Below are 25,754 nucleotides of genomic sequence, written 5' to 3'. Positions count from 1 at the left end.
CTGAAAACCTGAAGAGTTATTCTGGTTATCTTACTCATGCTCTCACCCTCTTCATGGGGCACACAGAAGGCACATAACTTGTTTCCTCTGTTAACAGGTCTATGGATCAAGGGTAGCTACATCTGGGGATAACATGGGTGCCTGGCATTGTTCTAGATTCTGGATTTGAATGTAAAATGATGGAAACATGGGACACTGTGGTCTCTGGTTATAAGAAAAAGTTAAGATACCTGTAGGATGGCCGCACCATGGCTCACTTGCTTAATCCTCTGCCTGCAGTGCCAGCATCCCATATGGGCTCTGGGTTCTAGTCCTGGTTGCTCCTCTTCCAGTCCAGCTCTCTGCTGTGGCCCAGGAGGGCAGTGGAGGATGGCCCAAGTGCTTGGGCCCTGCACCCGCATGGAGACCAGGAGGAAGCACCTGGCTCCTGGCTTCAGATCAGTGTAGCACTGGCCGTGGTGGCCATTTGGGGAGTTAACCAACAGAAGGAAGACATTTCTCTCTGTCTCTCCCTCTCACTGTCTATAACTCTGTCAAATAAATTTAAAAAATATATACCTGTAGGAGAAGAGACATTCCAGCATGTGATGACCAGGGACAATTCATCTTCAGTGTTGTTTCCTGTGAGGGATCTTACACTCCCATTCCTATACTGAAAAATGCAGACAAGGCTGCATGACTCTTTCCAGATACAGTGGAAGAAAATTTTGTCACAATTCATAAAATCACAGAAAATCACTGTCCTTTCTCATCCAGCCTCAATGACCATCAGTAGACACCATTCTATCAGCCTGAGGTCAAATTGACAGCTGATGCACAGCTTAAACATGGAAGCCTTGTAGAAGCTGGGGGCATTGGTTACCTGAGAAATCCATTAAAAGACCATTATCTGCAGTAGATGGCGCTCATAGATAGATGCCACTGCAAGTCCATAGGTTATATCTATGGAATTTTTAATAAATAGTGCTTAACACAAATATAGAAAAAAGGGGCCGGCATGTGGCGCAGCAGGTTAATGCCTTGGTCTGAAGCACCGGCATCCCATATGGGCACCAGTTCTAGTCCCAGCTTCTCCTCTTCTGATCCAGATCTCTACTATAGCCTGGGAAATCAGTAGAGGATGGCCCAAGTCCTTGGGCCCCTGCAGCCAGCTGGGAGACCCAGAAGAAGCTCCTGGCTCCTAGCTTCAAAATGGTACAGCTCTGGCCATTGCAGCCATCTGGAGAGTGTACCATTGGTTAGAAGAATTCTCTCTCTGCCTCTCCTCTCTCTGTAACTCTGTCTTTCAAATAAGTAAAATAAATCTTTAAAAAAAGAAATTAAAAAAATAAAGTTTTGGATCAAGACACATAAGTAAATACTTTAAAAAATACAGAAAAAAGCTAAAATGGAATCCAAAGATCACATAAAATGTACAAAAACTTGACAACTACATGAGGTATATGATTTATAATTTTGAGTGAGAAAATTCCATAACATTGTACTAAACACTAGATGACTAAAATAACAGAAATTTAGTTTCTCATAGTTTGACGTTATGCTACCAGAAGTTTTCATTTCTTCTGAGGACATTCTCTTGTTTCAAGATCATCAAGTTTCCAACATAATCTCTGGGATCTAGTCTGTCCTCCCATCTCTAGGAACTCTCTTTTAAAATCATATTGGAGGGGCCGGCGCCGTGGCACAGTAGGTTAATCCTCTGCACCTGTGATGCTGGCATCCCATATGGATGCCAGTTCGAGTTCCAGGTGCTCCTCTACCAATCCACCTCTCTGCTATAGCCTGGGAAACAGTAGAAGGTGGCCCAAATGCTTGGGCTCCTGCACCCATGTGGGAGACTGGGAAAAAGCTCCTGGTTCCTGGCTTTGGATCAGCACAGGTTCGGCCATTGTGGCCATTTGGGGAGTGAACCAATGGAAGGAAGACCTTTCTCTGTCTCTCCCTCTCACTGTCTATAACTCTACCTTTGAAATAAATACATAATCTTTTAAAAAATCAGATTAGATTAGGTCAGGATATAAGATAACACTCAGACACCAATAGCCTCTGTATACACAGACAATACAACAGCTGACATAGAACTTCTTTTTTTTTTTTGTCAGGCAGAGTGGATAGTGAGAGAGAGACAGAGAGAAAGATCTTCCTTTTTGCCTTTGGTTCACCCTCCAATGGCCGCTGCAGCCGGCGCATCTCGCTGATCTGAAGCCAGGAGCCAGGTGCTTCTCCTGGTCTCCCACGCGGGTGCAGGGCCCAAGCACTTGGGCCATCCTCCATTGCCTTCCCGGGCCATAGCAGAGAGCTGGCCTGGAAGAGGGGCAACCGGGATAGAATCTGGCCCCCCAACCAGGACTAGAACCCAGTGTGTCGGCACCGCAAGGTGGAGGATTAGCCTGTTAAGCCATGGTGCCGGCCTGACATAGAACTTCTAACATCAATCCCATTCAAAATAGCTACAAAAACAATCAACTACCTTGGAATAAATGTAAGCAATTTCAAAGATCTCTGTCATGAGAAATACAAAATATTAAAGAAATTATACAAAAAATGAAAAATTGTTCATGTTCATGGATTGTTAGAATCAATATCAAACTCCAAACTACTGAAAACAATTTAAAGATTCAATACACTAAGATTCAATATACAGATTCAATACACCAAGGACATTCTTCTCAGATATAGAAAAGGATGCCAAAATTCATATGGAAACATAGGAGTCCCTGAATAGCTAAAGCAATCTTATACAACAAAAACAAAGCTGGAGGCTTATTTGAGGGGTAGAGTTGCAGACAATGAGAGGAAGAGAGAGAGAGCTCTTCCATCCACTGGTTCACTACCCAACTGTTCACAATGGCCTGAGCTGGGCCAATCCAAAGTCAGGAGTCTGGAGGTTCTTCTAAGTATCCTATGTGAACACAGGAGCTCAAGCACTTGGGCCATCCTCTACTGACCTCCCAGGCCATATCAGAGAGCTGGATTGGAAGAGGAGCAGCCAGGACTTCAACTGGTGCCCATATGGGATTCCGGCACTGTATCACAGCACCACTCCCAGGTTTCAAGACATACTATCATGCAGTAATCAAAATAGCCTAGTACTTGTTCAAAAACAGATGGATAAACCAATGGAACAGAATATAAATGCAGAAATCAATCCTGGAGAAGGATAGTCTCTTAAACAAATAGTGCTGGGAAAAGTGGATCTCCACATATAGAAGTATGAAGCAATACTCCTACTTTACACCTTATAAAAATACACTCAAAATGGATTAAAGATTTAAATAACAACCTGATACCAAATTATTAGAGAAAGTTGGGGTAACCCTGCAAGACATTGGCATAGAAAAAGACTACTTGGAAAAGACCACAGAGGCACAAGCAATCAAAGCCAAAATTGACAAATGGGATTACATCAAATTGAGAAGCTTCTGTACTGTAAAAGAAACACTCAGCAAAGTGGAGTGACAAAACAGGGGAATTATTTGCAAACTATGCAACTGATAAAGGATGAATAATCAGAATATATAAAGGCTCAATAAGTTACACAACAACAAAACAAACAACCCAGTGAAGAAATGGGCAAAGGACTTAAACAGGCATTTTTAAAAAGAAATCCAAATAGCCAACAGATACGTGAGAAAATGCTCGGCATCACCACTCAACAGAGAAATGTAAATCAAAACCACAGGGAAGTTTTACCTCACCCCCTTAGATTGGCATTCACATAGAAATCAAACAAATGCTGGCAAAGATGTGTGGAAAAGTTAACCCTGATCCACTGTTTGTGGGAATGTAAACTGGTAAAGACACCATGGAAGACAGTATGGAGATACCTCAAAACATCATACTTAGTGAATAAGCCAGTCTATAAAGGATAAAAACCACATGTTCTCCCTGACCAGTGATAATAATGCACCCAAAGGTAAACTATAGAAATGAAATTGACACTTTGAGAAGCAACGACTCTGAACAGCCCTTGTCTTGACTATTGAGGAACAATTTTTTTCACATTATCTGTTGAATTCTTTACTTAGTATAGAGTTACTCATGTGTATAAAGTTAATTGAAAATAGATCTTAGTAAAAAATAGGAATGAGAATAGAAGAGGAAGAAGAATGTGGGTGGGAGGGTGGCTATGGTGGGAAGAATCACTAACTCCTTAAAGTTGTAATTATGAAATACATGAAGTTTGTCTTCCTTAAATAAAAGGTTTCTAAGGAAAAAAGATATGAAAGGAACATTCCAGGAAAATTTTCATTTTGATTATTTGGGTCAAGGCTACTTGGTAGTAATATTTAAAAGCAAATAATGAATGATGTGTTTTTCATCTTACATATTTTTAATTATTTAATTTTTTGTTTTGAAAGACATAGTTTTGGAGAGAGAGCAGAAGACAGTGGAAGATCTTCCATCTGTTGCTCCACTCCCCAAATGGCTGTAACAGCCAGAGCTGGGCCAGACTGAAACCAGGAGCCAGAAGCTTCATCTGGGTCTCCCACATAGGTGGCAGGTGTTGAAGCATTTGGACCATCTTCTGCTGCTTTCACAGGTGCCCTAAGCAGGAAGCTGGATTGGAAGCGGAGCAACCAGGAAACAAACCAGAACCCATAAGGGATGCTCGAATCCCAGGCAGCTGTTTAACCCAATATACTACAATGTCACAATTTTTGTAAATGTAGACACTAGAAGTCAGTGTTGACAACTCAAGAAATTAAGCTTCTGCAACTTAAGTGAGAGGCTAGGACTATATTCCTGGCTCTCAGTTATGACCCTGTCTCAGCCCGGATTGTTGTGCGTGTGAATCAATGGAATGAAGGTGTTTGTCTCTGTCTCTCTCTCTCTCCCTTTCTCTCATTCCATAATGCCGAGTAGACTAAGCCTCCACCCACAGTGCCAACATCCCATATGGGCACCAGTTTGTGTTCCAGATGCTCTTCTTTTTTAAATATTTATTTGAAAGTAGAGTTGCAGAGAGAGAGCCAGAGAGCCAGAGAGACAGAGAGAAAGGTCTTCCATCTGCTGGTTCACTCCAAAAATGGCTGCAATAGCTGGAGCTGGGCCTACACAAAGCCAGAAGCCAGCAGCATCCTCTAGGTCTCCCACTTGGGTGCAGGGGTGCAAGGAGTTGGGCCATCCTCAACTACTTTCCCAGGCCATAGCAAAGGGCTGGATTGGAAGTGGACCAACTGGGACTCAAATAAATGCCTATATGGGATGCTGGCACCACAGGCAGAGGCTTAACCTACCATGCCACAGCAAGGGCCCCAGATACTCTTCTTTAGATCCAGCTCTCTGTTTTTGTCCTGGGAAAGTAGTGGTGGTGGTAGTAGTAGTAGTGGTAGTAGTAGTCCTTGGGCCCCTAAACCCACCTGCGAGACCCAGAGGAAGCTCCTGGTTCCTAGCTTTGGATCAGCCCATCTCCAGCTGTTTTGGCCATTTGGAGACTGAACCAGCGGATAAAAAATTTGTATGTCTGTCCTCTCCCTGTAACTATGCCCATCAAATAAATAAATAAAATCTTTTTTTAAAAAGGTCTATATATATTTCCATCTACTTCTCATTCTCTCTCAAGTATATAAATACTTTAAGACGGCAAAAGATTCAAGTCAACGACTAGAGAATTGTCTAGGCCTCTGACTATAGTTTATGCCATTGATAAATGGAAAAATTTGCCTGAAACATAACTTTGTGGAGTCTGTAGTAGTCCTGCATTTGTATGCACCAATTTGAGTCCCAGTTACTCTACTTCTGGCTAGCTCTCTGCTATGGACTAGGAAAGCAGTGGATGAACACCTAAGTCCTTGGACCCCTTGCACTCACATGGGAGACCTATAAGAAGCTCCAGGCTACTGGCTTCAGATCAGCCCAGCCCCAGCCATTGAGGACATGTGGGAGTGAACCAGCAGATGGAAAGCCTCTCTCTCTGCCTGTCTCTCTGTAACTCAGCCTTTCAAATAAATAAATCACATAGAAATAATTTATAAAAATGTTCATCACAGTTGTTCAAATAAGTAGCAGCACACCAAAAAAATTATGCTTTCACTAGAATCTATATTACACAGAAAATTACTCAGACAGTACTGTTTTTCTTAAAACATCTCTTGCTTCAAATTCCTTAAAAGTATCCATCTTGCAAATTAGTTTTTGACCAGAATTATATGTACAGGAAAAATTAACAGAATCTGTTAGCACAGCTTTCTGTAACTGTTCCATGTGACTCTTCTCCTTGTATCTTTTTTTCTTTTTTTCTTTTTTTCTTTTTTGACAGGCAGAGTGAACAGTGAGAGAGAGACAGAGAGAAAGGTCTTCCTTTTTGCCATTGGTTCACCTTCCAATGACCGCCACGGTAGTGTGCTGCGGCCGGCGCACTGCGCTGATCCGATGGCAGGAGCCAGGTGCTTATCCTGGTCTCCCATGGGGTGCAGGGCCCAAGGACTTGGGCCATCCTCCACTGCACTCCCTGGCCACAGCAGAGAGCTGGCCTGGAAGAGGGGCAACCGGGACAGGATTGGTGCCCCCACCGGGACTAGAACCCGGTATGCAGGCACCGCAAGGCAGAGGATTAGCCTAGTGAGCCGTGGCACCAGCTACTCTCTGCCTTTCAAATAAATGAAAATGAATAAGACATTAAATAAAAATAACAGCAAAAGAGAACAATTAAAATATCCTATTTTAATGAATTTTACTATATAAATTATCGTGTTCAATGTGAATTATCTAAATATACCAATTAAAACAGATTAAAACACACAAAATAAAACCAAGACCAAACTATGTGTGATCTATAAGAAAACCATTTTAAATATAAAGACACAAAAAGACAATCTGATTCTGGGTTAATTTTTTTTTTCCCCACAGGCAGCGTGGACAGTGAGAGAAGAGACAAAGAGAAAGATCTTCCTTTTGCCATTGGTTCACCCTCCAATGGCCGCCGTGGCTGGCGCACTGTGGCCGGCGCACTGCGCTGATCCAAAGGCAAGAGCCAGGTGCTTATCCTGGTCTCCCATTGGGCCATCCTCCACTGCACTCCCAGGCCACAGCAGAGAGCTGGCCTGGAAGAGGGGCAACCGGGACAGAATCAGGCGCCCCAACCGAGACTAGAACCCAGTGTGCCGGCGCCGCAAGGCAGAGGATTAGCCTATTGAGCCATGGCACCGGCCTCTGGGTTAATTATTATAGTGCTGTATCAAGATTAAGTTCCACTTATGATGCTGGCATCCAACTGATACTCTTATCAGCTTAAATATCAGCTGCTCTGTTTTCAATTGAGCTCCCTTCTAATGTCTAGGAAAGCAGTGATGATTGTCCTAGTACCTGGCTCCTGCCACCCATGTGGGAAACCCAAATGGAGCTCTGGTATCCTCCAGATGAAGAGTTAGGGTCCTGGCTTAGGCCCAGTCCAGTCCAGCCCATTGCAGCCATTTGCAGAGTGAACCAGAGGATGGAAGATCTTATCTCTGTTACTCTCCCATTCAAATAAATAAATATTTAAGAAAGAATAAATTTCACTTGCATATGAAATGTGAAAGATCTGCATTACAACATGGTGACTCTACTATGAATAATAACTTAGATTATATTTTAAGTGTTCCACCATCATCAAAAACAATTACATGATAGAATGCATATGGAGTGAGGTTTATTTCACTTCTACACACATATTTATTACCATTAATGTGTTAAATTATTATTCCTTTTTTTAACTGAAAATATATAAGTACATTAAGAGTAGGATAAACACAAAGATAGCTTCAGTTCTGATTAGGATTTAGGTAAGAAAAATTTTAAGTTTTACACATGATATTGCAGGCAGTTTTCCAAAAGGATATTACACTGTTTCCTTAGCATCAATCTATGTAAAGTAAAATCCATACAACTGAATGGGCATTACAGATACATCAGTGGTAATCAGTAGAAATAAATATAAAAGTAGAAATACCAAATCACTGGAAATTTGTATTTAATAATGAATAATCACAGAGATGCCAGTTACTACTACATGGAATAAGGAAATAAGGTCATCCCAGTGTTGACAAATCACAAAATACGCATCAATGAAAATTTAGATAGTTAATCCCTCCACTCTATGAATACTTCATATTAAATTTGAATTTATCCACACCTGCAGTCTAACATTATTTTTCTCAGTTATTTAAAATATTTGCCATGCATTAGCACTGGTGGGGAATTAAAAAAAATAACAGTCACAGACATCGAATAGCAATTTAGAAGAAAGCCACATTCCATAACTACTGGAACCACTGAAGTGAACTGCCTGAACTACAACCTAGAATAGAAACATCTGGGGAAAAAAATACTGAAGGAAAAAAAGGAAAATACCTTTTTAGTGTAAAATATCAATAGTTAGTGTCAGCATTCTGAAAAGTTGAAAAGTCAAGAGACAAACACAAGCAAAATTCTTCTTTGGAATTAGTAGATAGTAAACTACAAAAAGAAACACAAAGAATTAGATCTGGTCACTTCTGAGGGCAGTGGGGGAAGAAATCAGGAAGACATCTGAACTGATAAATGCCCATTCATTCACTTGGGTAATCATTCTGTGGGTGTTTATATTTTTTATGTAAAGTTAGCAGAAAATAAGTGCTACTGAACAATAATCAGGCCCTTGCTTCTTGACACTTGGATTCACCAGAGATGAAAGCATTTATTTCAAGAAGTCGGCATCTTGGGGAGAAAGAGATCTCTTCATCTAAAATGTGCTCTTTCCACCCAACAAGCCAGCAAGAGCTGTTTCTAAGAACATGGGTCGAGAGGCAGACACTGTGGTATATGAGGTAAAGGCAGCCAGCAGTACCACTGTCACATATGGGCACCAGCTGCTCTGCTTCTGATCCAACTCACTGTGAATGCAGCTGGGAAATCAATGGAAGATCACCCACATGCTTGGGCCCCTGCCACCCCCTTGGGAGACCTGGGAGATGCTTCTGACTCCTGGATTTGGTCTGGCCCAGCTCAGGTGATTGCAGCCATGTGGGGAATGAACTAGCTGATGGAAAATCTCTCTCCATCTCTTCCTCTCTCTCTCTCTCTCTGTACCTCTTCCTTTCAAATAAAATAAATAAATCTTTTCTTAAAAAATGGGTCGCTTTAGATGGAGGTTAGAAATAAAAGAGATTCTATTTAGTTGACAATTTGGCAGCTGTTCAGGCTTTGCTCTAATAAGTACTCATCTGGGGAAATCCAAGGCATCAACCAGGTGAAGATGTTTTGCTGGGGCTGAGGCTCCTTTGTTAGCTGGGTCAAAAGTCTGCTATTCTGGGCTGGTGCTGAGGCACAGCAGTGTAAAGACCCAGCCTGTGGCACCGGCATCCCATATGAGATGCTCTTTTTCTGATCCAGCACTCTGCTGTGGCCTAGGAAAGTAGTAGAAGATGGACCAAGTCCTTGGACCCCTGCACCCATGTGGGAGACCCAGAAGAGGCTCCTGGCTCCTGATCAGCTCAGCTTTGGCCATTGTGGTCATTTGGGGAGTGAACCAATGGATGGAAGACCTCTATCTCTCTCTCTCTCTGCCTCTACATCTCTCTGTAACTGTCTTTCAAATAATTCATAAAAAAAGTCTGCTATTCCAAATCATCTCCCCTCAGTAGGCTCTTGCAATTTTTTTTCTTTTTTTTTTCTTTTTTTTTTTTTGACAGGCAGAGTGGATAGTGAGAGAAAGACAGAGAGAAAGATCTTCCTTTTTGCCATTGGTTCACCCTCCAATGGCCACTGCAGCTGGCACATCTCACTGATCCGAAGCCAGGAGCCAGGTGCTTCTCCTGGTCTCCCATGCGGGTGCAGGGCCCAAGCACTTGGGCCATCCTCCACTGCCTTCTTGGGCCATAGCAGAGAGCTGGCCTGGAAGAGGGGCAACTGGGATAGAATCTGGCGCCCCAACCGGGACTAGAACCCAGTGTGCCGGCGCCACAAGGTGGAGGATTAGCCTGTTAAGCCAGGGCACCAGCCTCTTGCAATTCTTATGCAAACATTACTATTCAATACACTAGTCAAAGGTAATTCACAACATCAGTAATTGTTTTTTGTTATATAAAGTATAAAAAGAAGGTCAAGCTGCTGCCTGCAGGGCCTGCATCCAATGGGAGCACCAGTTCAAGTCCTGGATGCTCTAGTACTGATCTAGTTCCCTGTTAATGTGCCTGGGAAATCAGTGGAAGATGGATGAAGCCCATGGCCTCTGCACCCTTACAGGAGACCAGGAAGAATTTCCTGGCTCCTGGCTTTGGATTGCCTAGCTCAAGCTATTGTGACCACTGAGGGGGTTAATCAGTTCTCTGCCTCTGCCTCTGGTTCTCTGTAACTCTGCCTTTCAAATAAATAAATTAAAAAAAAAAAGTAGTACTGGGGCCAGTGCTGTGTCATAGCTGGTAAAACCATTGCTTGCAGGGCCTGCATCCAATAGGAGTACCAGTTCAAGTCCTGGCTGCTCTACTACTGATATAGTTCCCTGCTAATGTGCCTGGGAAAACAGTGGAAGATGGCCCAAGTCTGTGGCCTCTGCCCCCACATGGGAGACCAGGAAGAATTTCATGGTTCTTGGCTTTGGATTGGCCTAGTTCAGGCCATTGTGGCCATTTGGGGAGTGAACCAGTGGATGGAAGACCTTTCTCTCTACCTCTGCCTCTCTGTAACACTGCATTTCAAATAAATAAGTAAATGATTAAAAAAAAATCTTTAAACTAAAAGACATAAAAACCAACATATTTCACCAGTTCATGGAGTCTCCTGTAATTACTTTGTTTCTCTTTTGATTTCCATTCATAGTTTGACAAATTTGTTATTTTTTGAAGTTATGGAAATTCATGGTTATTCCATTGATCTTCATGAGAAACCTGTATTCATAATTATTTGTTAGGACTTCATAATTATAACATCTTCTGGAGAAGAAGCAGAACTATGGGTGACAAAAAGACTTAAAATCATCACAACTGAAATTTGGAAGGTAATTTAGCAATGGACAAGGAGATGCACGCAGAACTTTAAAAAGCACAGCAGTATTTTACAAACCAGTCCATCATTTCAGGCAATGATGGCATAGGAGCAATTTCAAACATCTTCAAAAGTACTCAAGCACTCTTCCTCATTTTTTTAAGAACAGCAACTGATAATATCCACCAGGAATATTGGACTTCTCTCAATGTTATATAACCCCTGGAAAATTTACGTCAGTAACATTTCTATATCAATGTAACTTAAAGTTTATGATCTTGCAACTGGCCATTCTTTTCATGCAAAGTGATCCTAACTAGCTATCACCTCTGCAAGTTGAAGCTAAATCCTTTGATGATTTCCGGGGGCCCACTAATAAATCAAGGTCAAAACAGTTAATTTAGTATTTTCATTTTCAAGACTGTAAAAGACATCAATAATTTAAAAGAAAATATTTGGTCAACATAGGATCCCTGATCATTATGATATAACAATCACTTACACAAATATTAAATCAAATTATGTATAAATATATTAAGTATATTGAATATTTAATTAATAGATATAGACATTTAAAACATATTAAAAATCTCATTTCTTAACACTCAGTTTTCTAAACCAAAAGTCAGAGAATACATGAGATAATCTTGACAAAACACAAAATTTCTTTCCCTTCTGTAATAACCAAAAGGTAAAGAAAATTCTTTTGTGCTGTGTTTCTTCTAATGGGAGGCTCCTTCAGATAACTTAGAAGTTAAACCTAATGGAAAGGTACCCAAACTTAGACACTGGAGGCTGTGAGCATTCAACATTATAAAAGAATGAAAAAACTTAGAATACACCTGTTGCCAGCACTGTGGCTTAGCAAGTAAAACCACCACCTGCAGTGCTGCAATCCCATATGGGTGTCAGTTCGAGTTCTGGCTGTTCCACTTCAGATCCAGCTCTCTGCTATGGCCTGGGAAAGCAGTAGAAGATGGCCCAACTCCTTGGGTTCCTGAACTCACGTGGGAGACCTAGAAGAAGCTCCTGACTCCTGGCTTCACATCAGCACAGCTCTGGCTGTTGTGGCCATCTGGGGAGTGAACCAGCAGATGGAAGACTTGTCTCTCTCTCTCTCTGCCTCTCCTCTCTCTGTGTAACTCTGACTTTTGAATAAATAAATAAAGCTTTTTAAAAATTTTGGTGTAAAGAATCAAGTACTCTTATTATCCCAAGTCTTCTAAGATAAATATTTCTCTTTTTTAAGATTAATTTATTTTCAAGGTAGAGTTACAGAGAGAGAACAGAGAGAAAGAATCTTCCATTGGCTAGTTAATTTCTCAAATGGCTACTACAACCAGAACTGGACCAAGCAGAAGCCACTGCCAGGAGACTCATCCAGGTCTCTCACATGGGTGCAGGGTCCCAAGGATTTGGGCCATCCTCTCCTGTTTTCCCAGGTGCATTAGCTAGATGAATCAGAAGTGGGCCATGAGAAATCAAACCAGTGCCCATATGGGTTGCTGCCATCACAGGCAGCATCTTAACCTGCTACGCCATAATGTCAGCTGTAAAGACAAGCATTTCTCATGGCAGGCTATAACTAAACAACAAAGGAGGAGAAAATAGCTTGTAAGAGATGGCTCCTGCCTTCAGTCTGGCCCAGTGCTTGATTATTACAGACATCTGGGGTTGAACCAGTAGATGGAAGATGTCTGTCTCTCTCTGTCTCTCTAACTCATCCTTTTAAATACATAAATAAATCTTTCAAAAATTTTAAACTTTGGGATGTTGACTTAGAATTATTTCTTTTGGGGGCTGGTGCTGTGGCATAGTAGGTTAAGCCTCCACCCGCAGTGCTGCAGCTCTGGCATCCCATAACGGCACTGGTTCAAGTCCTGGTTGCTCCACTCCAATCCAGCTTCCTGCTAATGACCTAGGAAGGCAGTGGAAGGTGGCCCTAAGTCCTTTAGCTCCTGTACCCATGTGGGAGAGTGGGAGGAGGCTCCTGGCTTCTGATCTGCAAGGTCCAGCCATTGCAGCCCTCTGGGGAGTGAACCAGTGGATGGAGGACCTCTCTCTCCCTCTCTCTGTTACTCTGCTTTGCAAATATTTAAATAAATAAATCTTAAAAAATAAGTTCTTATCCTTGGTAACTTACTGTTTAGTGAAAACTTAGCAGGTAATTTTGAACAGTTGTATGTTAACAACTTATGAAAACATTTACCAAAAGGCCCAATGCCTTCTATATATTTTAAGAAGCCAAGAGTACATGTACTTAGAAAAATCTATCTTTTACATTTAGCAATTCAAAAAAAGTCATTCTACTGCAGAGTAGCCCTTGCTGCAACATTGCTTTATCTATCTGCAGCCACAGTAAGTCAGAGATGCTCTTATCCCTGGGCAGGAAAACCTGAGGTCTATTACCTCATGTCAAGTTGGATAGGGTCCCCAGATCAGTAATCCATGCCATGATCACCTTGAGGAGAGGATCTGGGTTGCACATGGCACAAGCATCATGAGCCATCAGGGGTGGGATTCCCTTTGTACCCAGTCATCCTCCTCACCTTGCACAGCTTGTACTGGGCATTCTCTTCAGTGTGTGTTCAATTTGTATACCACCTCCAGCTCATGTCTGCCACCACGTGGCTTCCGCTGTGATGTAGTGAACAGCAAGATGGCCCCGTGGTGTCAAAGATCAGGCAGAAATGCTCACCTGTTGGCTTGATGCTGATGCTTGCTCCATCTCACACATATCCATGAATCCAGCAAGGCTTGCAGCATCAGTTTGAACCTTGCTGTGGATTCTGACCCAGCACTGCATACATTATCTTCTTACCTCCTCTCCAGTCACTGCATACGTGGATGTTTCTCAGGAAGATGAGGAGAGGGAGACATCCTTTAGGTTGCAGGGACCTGATGATGCACAAGTTGTCACAGCAAAGACTACCCATTCATTTTTTAGCAATTATACTTACATTGCCTGAAAAACTAAAATATTAGATAAGTATGGCTAATCTCTTAAGTCATGATCTTGCCACAGAACAACTTTAAATTCGACTTCATGGGAAGCAATGAACATTGCATCATTCTTTTCATCTATTGTTTGTGCTTAGGTGAAAATTACGTTTTGATTTTAAATAACACAAACCAACTTTTACATGTACAATAGTACACATATATAATGCATAGCATACATTATGACACAGAAAAACATAGAAATCTCTGCAACTCTTTTTAAATCTTTTAATCAGGCCTTATGGCTCACCATGTGGGTAGCCAATTGAACAGGGATGAATGTTGGTAAAAGAAAAAGCTTATTTCTACAAGCTGGCATCTTGGGGAAAGAAATTTCTCTTTTTTTTTAAGATTTTATTTCTTCATTTGAGAGACAGAGCCACAGAGAGTGGGAGAGCCAGAGAGAAAGGTCCTCCACCAGCTGGACCACCCCCAAAATGGCCACAATGGCTGAGGCTGGGCTGATCCAAAGCCAGGAGCCAGAGCCTTCCCCAAATCCCCCACATGGGTACTGGGTCCCAAGCCCCCCTGGGCATCTCCGACCACATTCCCAGGCCACAAAGCAGAGAGCCAGATCAGGAGAGGACCAACAGGCACATGAAACAGTGCCCACATGGGATGTCGGCACTACAGGTGGAGGTCCAGCTATATATGCCACAGTACAGCCCCAAGAGAGAGCTCTTGATATAAAATGTTCTATCTCTGTTAAAGGGTCAATTTTTAAAGATTTATTTATTTATTTGAAAGTCAGTTACACAGAGAAGGAGAGGTAGAGAGAGAGAGGTCTTCCATCCAAAAGTTCACTCCCCAATTGGCTGTGATGGCCAAAGCTGTGTAAATCTGAGGCCAGGAGCCAGAGATCATTCTGGGTCTCCCATGTGGGTGCAGGAGCTCAAGGACTTGGGCCATCTTCTACTGCTATCCCAGGCCATAACTGCTAAAGTTGTTTCTTAAAGGACAAGGGTAGCTTCAGGGGGAGATAAATAAAACAATGAGTCACCTTAATTGACAATATGTAAATGCCCAAGCTTTTTTCTGGTGAGGCCTCTTAACTAGGGGGCTCAGCACCAGTTGGGTGAAGGCTTCTTTGTTAGCTGGGTAAAAGTCCACTATTACACAAATGTTACTATTCACCAGAGTAATTCAGGCAATATACAATATCAGTAATTGGTTTTTGCTATATAAAATGTGAACAGGAAAAGGGAAGGAGGATGACTTCCGTATGGTTAAAATTCATTTTTAAAAGTTCCACTCTCTCTCACTGTCCACTCTGCCTGTCAAAAAATTTTAAAAAATTAAAAAATTAAAAAATAAAAGTTCCAATCAACTGAATATAATTACTTCCTGCTGTTAGTAACCTCAGTTAACCCTATTGTTCCTCAGTTGAAACCTGAAAAATTTACTTGAGCATTTAACTTGGAAAGCAACTCTAGTCCCAGTGATGGTATTGGACACTAACATACATAAAGATAATTACACCTTCATTTCAGATTAAGTAGGCACTCTTGGGAAAATATCTCTTATTGCATTATTAACTCTTGTTCCTCACAGTCAATTTTATCAGAGGCATCTGTGGAAATTTATAATAGATTTAAAAAAATTTTTTTAAAATTTATTTGACAGATGGTGTGAGAGAGAGACAGAGAAAGGTCTTCCTTCCATTGGTTCACCCCTCAAATGGCCACAATGGCCAGCCCTGTGCCAATCTGAAGCCAGGAGCCAGGTGCTTCTTGTCTCCCATGCTGGTGCAGGTGCCTAAGCACTTGGGCCATCCTTCACTGCCTTCCTGGGCCACAGCAGAGTTGGACTGGAAGAGGAGCAACTGGGACTAGAACCTGGTGCCCATATAGGATGCTGGTGCTGCAGGCAGAGGATTAACCAAGTGAGCCATGGTGCTGACCCATACAATAGATTTTTTAAGAGATCAGGGAGCCCCAGGGTCTCTGCTCTGCTATTGGGTTGAGGTAGAGCTGAAGCTTGGGCAGCCATTCTCCTGTGTTGCACAAAAGAGGTAAACATTGGAATGTATTCTTTGCCCTTGAAACACAATTGGAGGGCCTGCTCTGTGGCATAGCACGTAAAGTCTCTGCCTGCAGTGCAGGAATCTCATATGGGCACCGATTTGAGTCCTGGTGAAATCAGGGAAGACCCCCTAAATTTTACATCAAAATGTGGCGAGGCGAAGGCGTGGTCTTCCAGTTCACAAATTTGATCAATTTTAACCTGTATGCCTGCCTATTTCACTGGCTGCTCCATTTCTAATCCAGCTCTCTTCTATGGCCTGGGAAAGCAGTGGAAGATGGTCCTTGGGCCCCTGCATCCATGTGGGAGACCCAGAAGAAGCTCCTGGCTTCAGATTGATGTACCTCTCTCTGACCATTGTGGCCATCTGGGGAGTGAACCAGAGGATGAAAGCCTTCTCTCTCCCTCTCTGTCTATCCTTCTCTCTCTGCTCAACTCTGACTTTCAAGTAAATAAATAAATCTTAAAAAAAAAAAAACAAAAACCCTCAATTGGGTCTCACAGTCTATTGTCTTTATACTCCACCCTTTACAGCCACCTGAAAGACCAGTTCCAGGAATTCCCCTCTGCTTGCTGCCCCCTACCTCACCCCCATCCCCCATCCCTGGGGGTCAGAGCCTTCTGTCAGGTGTTCCATCATGGGCAGATGGACAGTGGCAGTTGGTCACCCATCTCTATGGATTTATTTTCTCTGAATAAATTCAGTCTGGATATAGATTCATACACTGCCTCCTCTCTATTCTGTGACTCTTTTCCTAACAGGACACCCCCCTGGTAGCTTTGGGATCTGCAAGGAGGAAAGGCCTACACTTCCGGGAATGGAAAGTTTCTACCTGTACTTCCAGGGAAGAAAAGTCCTTGTCAAGGTCCCTGCGGGTGCCTAAAAGTCAACCAATAAGGATCAGACCTGCCTCAACCTTTAACCCCAATGCCCTGAATCTATAAAAGGAGCACTCCCTATCTCTGATGCACGACCCCCCCCCCACCGCACCCCCCGGCCTCCCGGCCCTCACTCTGTTGCTCTGTTGGGACCGGGAGTGGAATCCCAATAAAAACCTGTGAATTAATTGATTCGTCTGCCTGGGAAAATTTGTTACACACCAGACACCTTGCACCCCCCCACCTCTGCCTCTCTGTAACTCTGCTTTTCAAATAAAATAAACATTTAGAAATTCCACTTAACAACCACCTTCTCTTAAATTTAACACATATGCAGGCCATGCAATATTACAAAAGAACACCATTTTTTCCTTAGCATAAGATCGTAACTATATCCTGCCCAATCAGCCACGATGCAACTCAAGATGATTTTGGATGGAAATTAAATTGAATCACTCATATTTCACCAAAGAGAAAGAAATTCTCATACAAACAACCAAATGAGTACTCTTCCAAAAAATATCCAAATTTCCTCACAGGGAGGCTGAAGTAAAAACCTCAGAATCCATCTCCCACAAACCAGTACTACAAAAAATGACCTAAACCAAGTCCAAATGCCACGAACCCAAACAGCAGGGACAGAAATTGCAGGTATGCCCCTGGTTCAACTTACCCAATCTCAGCGCTGTTGACCCCATACACAAATGGGAGCCATTGACTCCCCACAAGGTAGCTAATTCCACAGCAGGAAGATAAAAGTCCCAGAGAGAAAGTGCTCTCAGAAGCTGCTGGGATGTCCCCAGAGTCCCAGCCAAAACGTTAGCTCAAAAGCAGCTCTGGGGTGGAGGTACAAGTGACCATTGCCCTCCTTACTTATGTGAAAGGGTTAAGCCACTTGAAAAATACATCCCAGGGGCTGGCATTGTGGCTCAGTGGGTTAATGCCCTGGCCTGAAGTGCCGACATCCCATATAGGTGCTGGTTCTAGTCCTGGCTGCTCCTCTTCTGATTCAGCTCTCTGCTATAGCCTAGGAAAGCAGTAGAAGATGGCCCAAGTCCTTGGGCCCTTAATCTGCGTGAGAGACTTGGAAGAAGCTATTGGCTCCTGGCTTCAAATCAGTGCAGCTCTGGCTATTATGGCCAATTGAGGAGTGAATCATCGGTTGGAAGGCCTGCCTCTCTCTCTCTCTCTCTCTCTCTCTCTCTGCTGGCTATTATGGCCAATTGAGGAGTGAATCATCGGATGGAAGGCCTGCCTCTCTCTCTCTCTCTCTCTCTCTCTCTCTCTCTGCCTCTCTCTGTGCAACTCTGATTTTTGAATAAATAAAATTAAAAAAAAAAGAAAGAAAAATACATCGCAGACTTCTGGGTTAGCTTACTGATGTTACCAGACAAATAATCCAGCTCTTGATGCTCACCGCTTCAATTCGCTGTAGATGAGTGCTGGCCAGAGGAAAGGGTGTATTTCCAGAAGGCAGCTGCCATCTTGGGGGAAGAAAGTTCTCCCAATCCAAAGAAGCCTTTGAAGCGCAGAGGATGTTTAAAGGGACAAGGGTAATTGGAGGGCCAGGCTTGAAATAAACCAATGAGTCTATGCAATTGACAGTTATGCAGATTTTCAGGCTTTGTTCAGAGGAAGGTCCCACCAGCCAGTCAGGGGCGTCCAGGGTGTCAGTCAGGTGGGAGGTGCTTTCTGCCTCAGTTGGGGGAGGGTTCTTTGTCAGCTGGGACAAAAGCCTGCCCTTCCTAATCATCTCCTTTATTTTCTGTAGGCTTCTGAAATTCTTCTGCAAATATTACACTCAAGATTAAGAGAAGGTAGGGTGCCTTCATTAGGACTACCATGCTGTTGGAGGAGGGTGATTAGGGGATTACAAAGAGGTTATAAGGCAGGGGGTGCTGGTGTAAGGACTAGAAGACCTAATGGAGAGTCCTTGTAAGAGTGGACCAGGTGCTTGCTTCTCCCCAGAACCTGTCTATTAGCAAGACAGAAGTGGTGATTCCACTCCCCCAGTTTCTAGCTTTATCATGAGAATAGCAAGGAAGTAAGGATCCCACCCTTCTGAGCTTCTAGTTTTATCATGAGAATAGAAAGAATTTGCCTATCCTACTATTCCCCTGGATTTTTGTTTTAACAAGAGCAAGCTAGACAGGATTATTGATGGATTTTGTCTCCAGCCTCTGACTGATTGTTAGATGTGGTTATTCTGTTCATCCAAATTGCAGTTAAAAACTCCACTCCAATTTTCAGGTCTCCCTCTCTTGGAGACACCCTAATGGCTGCTGTGGCAAGAGGTTTCTCATGTAAATAAATCTTGCTTGGCTCACTGGGTGTCCACATGGAAATTCCTTGTGAGACAGGCACCCCAGTCACCTTCCCTCATCACCATTTTCCCCCATTACTTTGGTGTGGTGAAGTCATGGACAGTTGACAGTCTCTGGTTTCAGATGTCATGGCTTGTGCCTAGATCTGAAATCGGAGAAGGCCCCTAATATTCACACTGAAATGTAGCCCCTTAAAGTTCCCTAGAAATGCTATTTGGGGTGCCACATGTGCTACCGGAATTTGGGGTGCCTTACGATTTCACCATGGGCTTATTACTAAATCCCTGATATTAATAAGCCCAAGAGAGTTCTTGTAATATTTAGAGAAGAATTCTAAATACCGGCACAGATAAACGAGGCAGCATCATACATTTTAGGCTTTTATTTAGTGAGAAAGATGCATAGGAGAGTGAGAGCTTTATTTAGCAGAGAGATGTGAATAGGGGTTCATACCAAGCACAAGGAACCAGCCACGTGGAAGAGCATCTAGGCCTGTATCTGGGCCAGGAAGCCTAGAGCACATGGCCTTTAAGCGCAGGGCTACAACAAGCCCCCTCCTGACAAGAGGCCAGGGCAGAAGAGCATGGCCAGGCCACACTTTGTCCGGCTTTTAACCCATTTCCAGAGGGGAGTGGTTAATTAACCTGATTGGCTGGTGGGCACTCAGGTGTGCCCAGGCTGGGGAATGAGGCCAGTCAGGGGTATGGCAAAGCCATGGTCTTCCAGTTCACAAATCTAACAATTTTAACCTATATGCCTGCCTACTTCAGATGGGTGACAGTGCTTAAGTTCTCTGATTCCTGGGTGGTCCTCAAACCTTCCAGCACCTGTGTCCTTCAGCTCTGCCTCAGCCTAATGGTAAAACAGAGACCTGGGGCTTCCCTGATCTCTTAAAAACTTACGGTAAATTTCCACAGAAGCCCTTGATGAAGTTGATTGTGAGAAGCAAAAATTAACAATGGGATTTCTTTCTTTCTTTTTTTTTTTTTGACAGGCAGAGTTAGTGAGAGAGAGAGAACAAGAGAAAGGTCTTCCTTTTTGCATTGGTTCACACCCCAATGGCCACTCTGGCTAGCACGATGTCACTGGTGAGCTGTACCAATCCTAAGACAGCAGCTGGTTGCTTCCTCCTGGTCTCCATTGTGGGTGCAGGGCCTAAGCACTTGGGCCATCCTCCACTGCCTAGAAACTCTTGGAGCCACCCCAGTGCTCCAAACGGGCCACAAGTCCTACCTAGAGGCTGAGGTGGGCCTCTGCAGGCCTCAGGAACATGCCTGCGGGCACGAACAAGCCCCCAAAACCTTCTTTGTGTCTGAGCCCCAGTGCCCCCATCCGTCTTCTGCAAGCACAGTGGAGGCTTTCTGGCACCCTGGGGAAACGGAAAGGAAGGATGGTAGGGGAGGCCCTCTTCCACAGGCTGCTGGTGTGATCCACTCATGACCAGAAGTGTGGGCACCCATGGAAGAAGCTTGTGGCAGAGTTCGGGGCTGTCACATGGTGCCAGGAGGGGCACATTGACAGTCTCATTGAAGGAATAAAAGAAATCTAAAATCTGTCCCTTTAATACTAGAAACTGCTTCACTTGTTTTCCTTTTGCTCCTTTTGTTATGCTTTCTCTGAACTGCTCTCTCTGAATAAAGAACAAAGAAAGTAACCTTAGTGTGCCCCTACCCTGTTCTTTTCCCTGCCCTGTTTCACTTAGTGATTAATGAAGATATGATAAGGACTTTTATGACAGACTGCTTGTACCTGCTTTGTGTTACTAAGGAGTCATGGGTTAGGGTTTAATTGGCTCAATGTCCCTGAAAAATGAAGCTAATAGAACACAGATCTGTAACTCTCTTCGTGTAAGTTTTGTGATGTATGCCCCCACCACATTCCTAGACTATCCTCATGACCTACTCTTCCCGAGGTGATAGGAAGCCTTTTTGATCCTCCCCTTAGCACTCGTTGTCTTACTCTATGTACCCGGTATTAGATGTACTCGTAAAACAATTGTCTTGACATATACTGGTTGTTAGCTCTGTACTAAGTGGTCAAGCTTGTCAAACTGTAACTAACATGAATCAGATGCCTTAATGTATAAAAACCCCGACCATTTTCTCTTCGGGGCCGCCTATTTGATAGGGGGCCCCAGCATGCTGGACTGATCAATAAACCCTATGCTGATTGCATGAGAGTGCCTCTTGGAGTCATTCTTGGGGTAGTGGATGTTTTCGGACTCTAACATTTGGAGGCCCCAGTGAGATCATCGGCTGCCCTGCGGTGTCTCCAACAGACATCTCTTGGGGTAAGTAAAAGGTGCCTTGGGGGTTGTTCTGTGTGGTGTGTGTGTTTAGATTCTGCTTTTGTGTTGAGATTCGGTCAGGTTTCAGCTTCGGTTTTCAGTTTAGGGCTGGCACAGTAGTCACTGGGGCTGGCAGACGTGCCTGGAAAGCCTCAGGCTACTACCCTGGGGGACGCCCCGGGAGGACCGGGAGACTGAGGATGCTCAGCCAAACTCCCATCAGGGGAATTCCTGTAGTTGGGAATTCAAGTGTGGTGCCAGCATTGGTGTTTTTCTTTTTCTTTCAAAATAAGCTCAGATCTCTTTGGAACTCCAGCATGGGACAAGCTGCATCTACGCTGTTAGCGCTTACTCTGGCTCACTGGCCTGAGATACGAGCCAGGGGATCTAACCTCTCTCTTTTAATCAAAAAGGCTAAGTGGCAGATCTTCTGTGCCTCTGAATGGCCGGCTCTCAGGGTGGATTGGCCTCCAGGTGGTTCTTTCCACTTACCACTCATCCGGAGAATGAAGGAGGCTGTGTTCCAACCAGGTCGCCAGGGGCACCCAGACCAACAATCTCAGTCTGGCAAGATTTGTGCAAAAATCTGCCTGAATGGGTAAAATCTTTTCAGTCCCCTTCTGACTCTCAGGCTGTTACACTGCCGACAAAAACGCTGAATCCGTCGGTGGTACCAAAATCTCCGCCAGTATTAGCAGAATCCCAGCAGGATCTTGTGACTCTTGATTCGTTACCTCCCTACTCTCGCACACCCCTCTACCCTTCTCTCCCTCCACCACCACCTGCTTCTCCCTTATCCCCTAGCCATCCGCCATCCGCCATCCAGTGGACCAGAAAGTCCTTTCAGCACTGTGTCCGCTCCTTCTGAGCCGCCTATGACGCCCTCCCCACCGGCGAGGGGACCGGCGCAGGGGGAGTAAGTGAGCGCAAGGCCCGCAGGATGTGGTGATACTTCCGCTCCGACCAATTGGTTCGTTGGGGGAGGATGAACACAGGGGAGGTCTGCAGGTACTCCAATATTGGCCATTCTCCTCCTCAGATCTCTATAACTGGAAAAATAATAACCCTCCTCTCTCAGAAGGCCCTACTCGCTTGACAAGCTTAGTCGAGTCACTGATGTTTTCCCATCAGCCAACCTGGGATGACTGTCAGCAGCTGCTGAGCACCCTCTTCACTACAGAAGAGCGGGAGAGGGTACTTCTGGAAGCCAGAAAGAATGTCCCCAGACCAGACGGGAGGCCAATGCAGCTTCAAAACATCATTGAAGACTCCTTTCCCCTGTGCCGACCTGACTGGGACCTTAATTCGCGAGAAGGTGTCAGGGACCTTAATTCGCGAGAAGGTAGGGAGCATCTGTCCACCTATCGCCAGTCTCTAGTGGCAGGACTCCGAGCTGCTGCTCGGAAACCCACTAATTTGGTTAAGGTAAGAGAGGTAATTCAGGGACCCGATGAAACACCCTCTATGTTTTTAGAGAGATTAATGGAAGCCTATCGCAGGTACACGCCATTCGATCCCCAATCGGAAGGGCAACGGGGGTCAGTATCTATGGCTTTCATAGGCCAGTCTGCCCCTGACATTCATCATAAGCTGCAATGTCTAGAGGGGCTACAGGACTTAACACTACAGGATTTAGTAAAAGAAGCCGAGAAAGTGTATTATAAGAGGGAAACGGAAGAGGAGAGAGAGCAGCAGAAGGAAAGAGAAAGGGAAGAAAAAGAAAAGCAGCGGGAAGCAGAAAAGGAGGAACAGGAGAGGAAAAAGGAACTTGAAAGGGAGGAACGAGAAAGTGTGAGGGATAAAAGAAGGAACTGGGATCTGGCAAGAATTTTGGCTGCTGTGGTAGATAACAGGGAAGGCAGAAGGGTTAGGCCAGGTCAGCGGCGTCATCCTCCCCTGGATTCAGACCAGTGCGCTTACTGCAAGGACAGGGGACATTGGATGAGGGACTGCCCTAAGAAGAAAGCAGCTCAGTCTAGGCCCCCTTCTAATTTGGCTGCCATATTAGCCCTGCAGGAAGAGGATGATTAGGGACGACGACGGGGCTCGGACCCCCTCCCCGAGCTCAGGGTAAACATTAATGTGGAGGGGACCCCCATAAACTTTGAGATAGACACAGGAGCAGTCTATTAGGTTTTGCAAGAGCCTCTAGGCCCCCTGTCTAGCAAAAGATCATTGGTACAAGGGGCTAATGGCAGCCAATATTGAGCATGGACAATGAAACGAACTATGGACTTGGGCAGAGGGAAAGTTCAACACTCTTTCCTAGTTATCCCCAATTGCCCGGCTCCTCTAATGGGGAGAGATTTGCTCACCAAGCTGAAGGCTTGAATAACTTTTGAACAGGCTGGGCCACAGGTGGAATTCTTGAATTCCATGGTGAATACCCCAGTGGCTACTATACTGTCTATGTCAGTGGAAGATGAATACCGACTCCACGAAAAACCACAAGAGGCAAAGGAATTGGAAGTTCAAACCTGGCTTGCTGCTTATCCTAGCTCTTGGGCAGAAATGGCAGGGCTGGGATTAGCTGTGTCTCAGCCCCCAGTGGTTGTTACCCTAAAGACCAGCGCAGTTCCAATTCGGGTCAGACAATACCCCATGAGTAAAGAGGCCAGGGAGGGAATTCGGCCCCATATAAAAAGGCTACTCGAATTAGGGGTTCTAAAAACCTGTCACTCAGCCTGGAACACACCCCTTCTGCTGGTTAAAAAGTCTGGAACACAGAACTATTGCCCAGTACAGGATTTAAGGGAAGTGAATAGCAGAGTGCAAGACATCCACCCTACTGTGCCTAACCCCTACAACTTGTTAAGCACCCTTAGCCCTGAGCGTGCTTGGTATTCTGTGTTGGACTTGAAAGATGCTTTCTTTTGCTTACAACTGCATGCTGACAGTCAGCCACTGTTTGCCTTCGAGTGGCAGGACCCTGAGGAAGGGATATCGGGACAATTAACCTGGACGCGATTACCGCAGGGCTTCAAAAATTCGCCAACCATATTCGATGAAGTTCTTTACCAGGACCTGAGTCATTTTTGGAGTGGCCACCCAGAGGTGACCTTATTACAGTATGTAGACGACCTGCTCCTGGCCGCTGCGACACAGGAACACTGTGAGTACGGGACCAAATCGCTACTACAGGAGCCAGCTAGGCTAGGCTACAGAGCCTCAGCAAAAAAGGCACAGCTGTGCAGGCGAGAGGTCACTTTTCTAGGATATAGCCTCAAAAATGGGAAGCGTTGGCTGACTGAAGCCCGTAAAAAGACTGTGACTCAAATTCCAGTCCCAACAACTCGAAAGCAGCTCTGGGAGTCTTTGGGGACAGCTGGGTTTTGTAGACTATGGATACCAGGGTTCACGTCCCTGATATCTCCCCTTCATCCACTGCTCAAGGGAGATAGCGAATTTGTGTGGGGACCAGAGCAGCAGCAAGCATTTGATGATATTAAAAAGACATTATTATTGGCACCAGCCCTAGCCTTGCTAAATATTGAAAAACCTTTTACCCTTTATATGGAAGAACGAAAAGGGGTGGCTAGAGGAGTCCTGACTCAGACCCTGTCTAAACGGTTGGACTCTGTTGCGAGTGGGTGGCCCTGGTGCCTGAAGGCTATTGCAGCCGCTGCCCTACTGACCAAGGATGTGGATAAATTGACTTTGGGACAGAAACTTACTATCATAGCTCTGCATTCCTTAGAGAGTGTCATACGCCAGCCACCCGATAGGTGGCTCTCAAACGCCCGCATCACTCATTACCAAAGCATTGTGCTAGATAAGGATCGAGTTACTTTCATCCTGCCACTCTACTCCCAGATGAAACCGCCGACCCTGTCCTCCACACCTGCCAGGATATCCTGGCAGAGGAGGCCGGTGTTCGCCGAGACCTGACAGACCAGCCTTTGCCCAACCCGGAGGTAACATGGTTCACGGCCGGGAGCAGCTTCTTGATGAACGGTAAGCGGCGGGCCGGGGCAGCAGTAGTCAGCACAACAGACACTATTTGGGCGGCTAGTCTGCCCGAAGGAACTTCGGCTCAAAAGGCCGAACTAATTGCCTTAGCCAAGGCACTGGAACTGGCAGAAGGAAAAAGAGCGAATATGTATACTGACAGCCATTATGCCTTCGCTACGGCCCATGTACATGGGGCGATTTATCAGCAGTGGGGACTGTTAACCTCAACCGGAAAAGACATAAAACATAAGGCTGAAATTCTCCGTCTATTAGCTGTCGTCCTGTTGCCTTCTAAACTGGTGATAATTCACTGCCCTAGCCGTCAGAAGAGCACCAACTCTGTGGCC

The 25,754-nt window shown here is 44.5% G+C and overlaps 1 protein-coding gene across 1 annotated transcript in view; it reads right to left on the bottom strand.

The window, feature by feature from the left end:
* LOC133771097 (zinc finger protein 585A-like) overlaps positions 1 to 18,598 on the bottom strand; it is a gene marked incomplete at its 3' end in the record, with an annotated part of 144,622 nt that extends 126,024 nt beyond the window's left edge. The window contains 1 exon segment of the mRNA XM_062206817.1: positions 18,263 to 18,598. Within this exon segment, the coding sequence (XP_062062801.1) occupies positions 18,263 to 18,598 (336 nt within the window).
* Positions 18,599 to 25,754: the final 7,156 nt, after the last annotated feature.

The sequence above is a fragment of the Lepus europaeus genome, chromosome 12 (genome assembly GCF_033115175.1).
Source record: "Lepus europaeus isolate LE1 chromosome 12, mLepTim1.pri, whole genome shotgun sequence".
Classification (NCBI taxonomy): Eukaryota; Metazoa; Chordata; class Mammalia; order Lagomorpha; family Leporidae; genus Lepus; species Lepus europaeus.
This window is presented reverse-complemented; position numbering and strand designations above follow the sequence as displayed.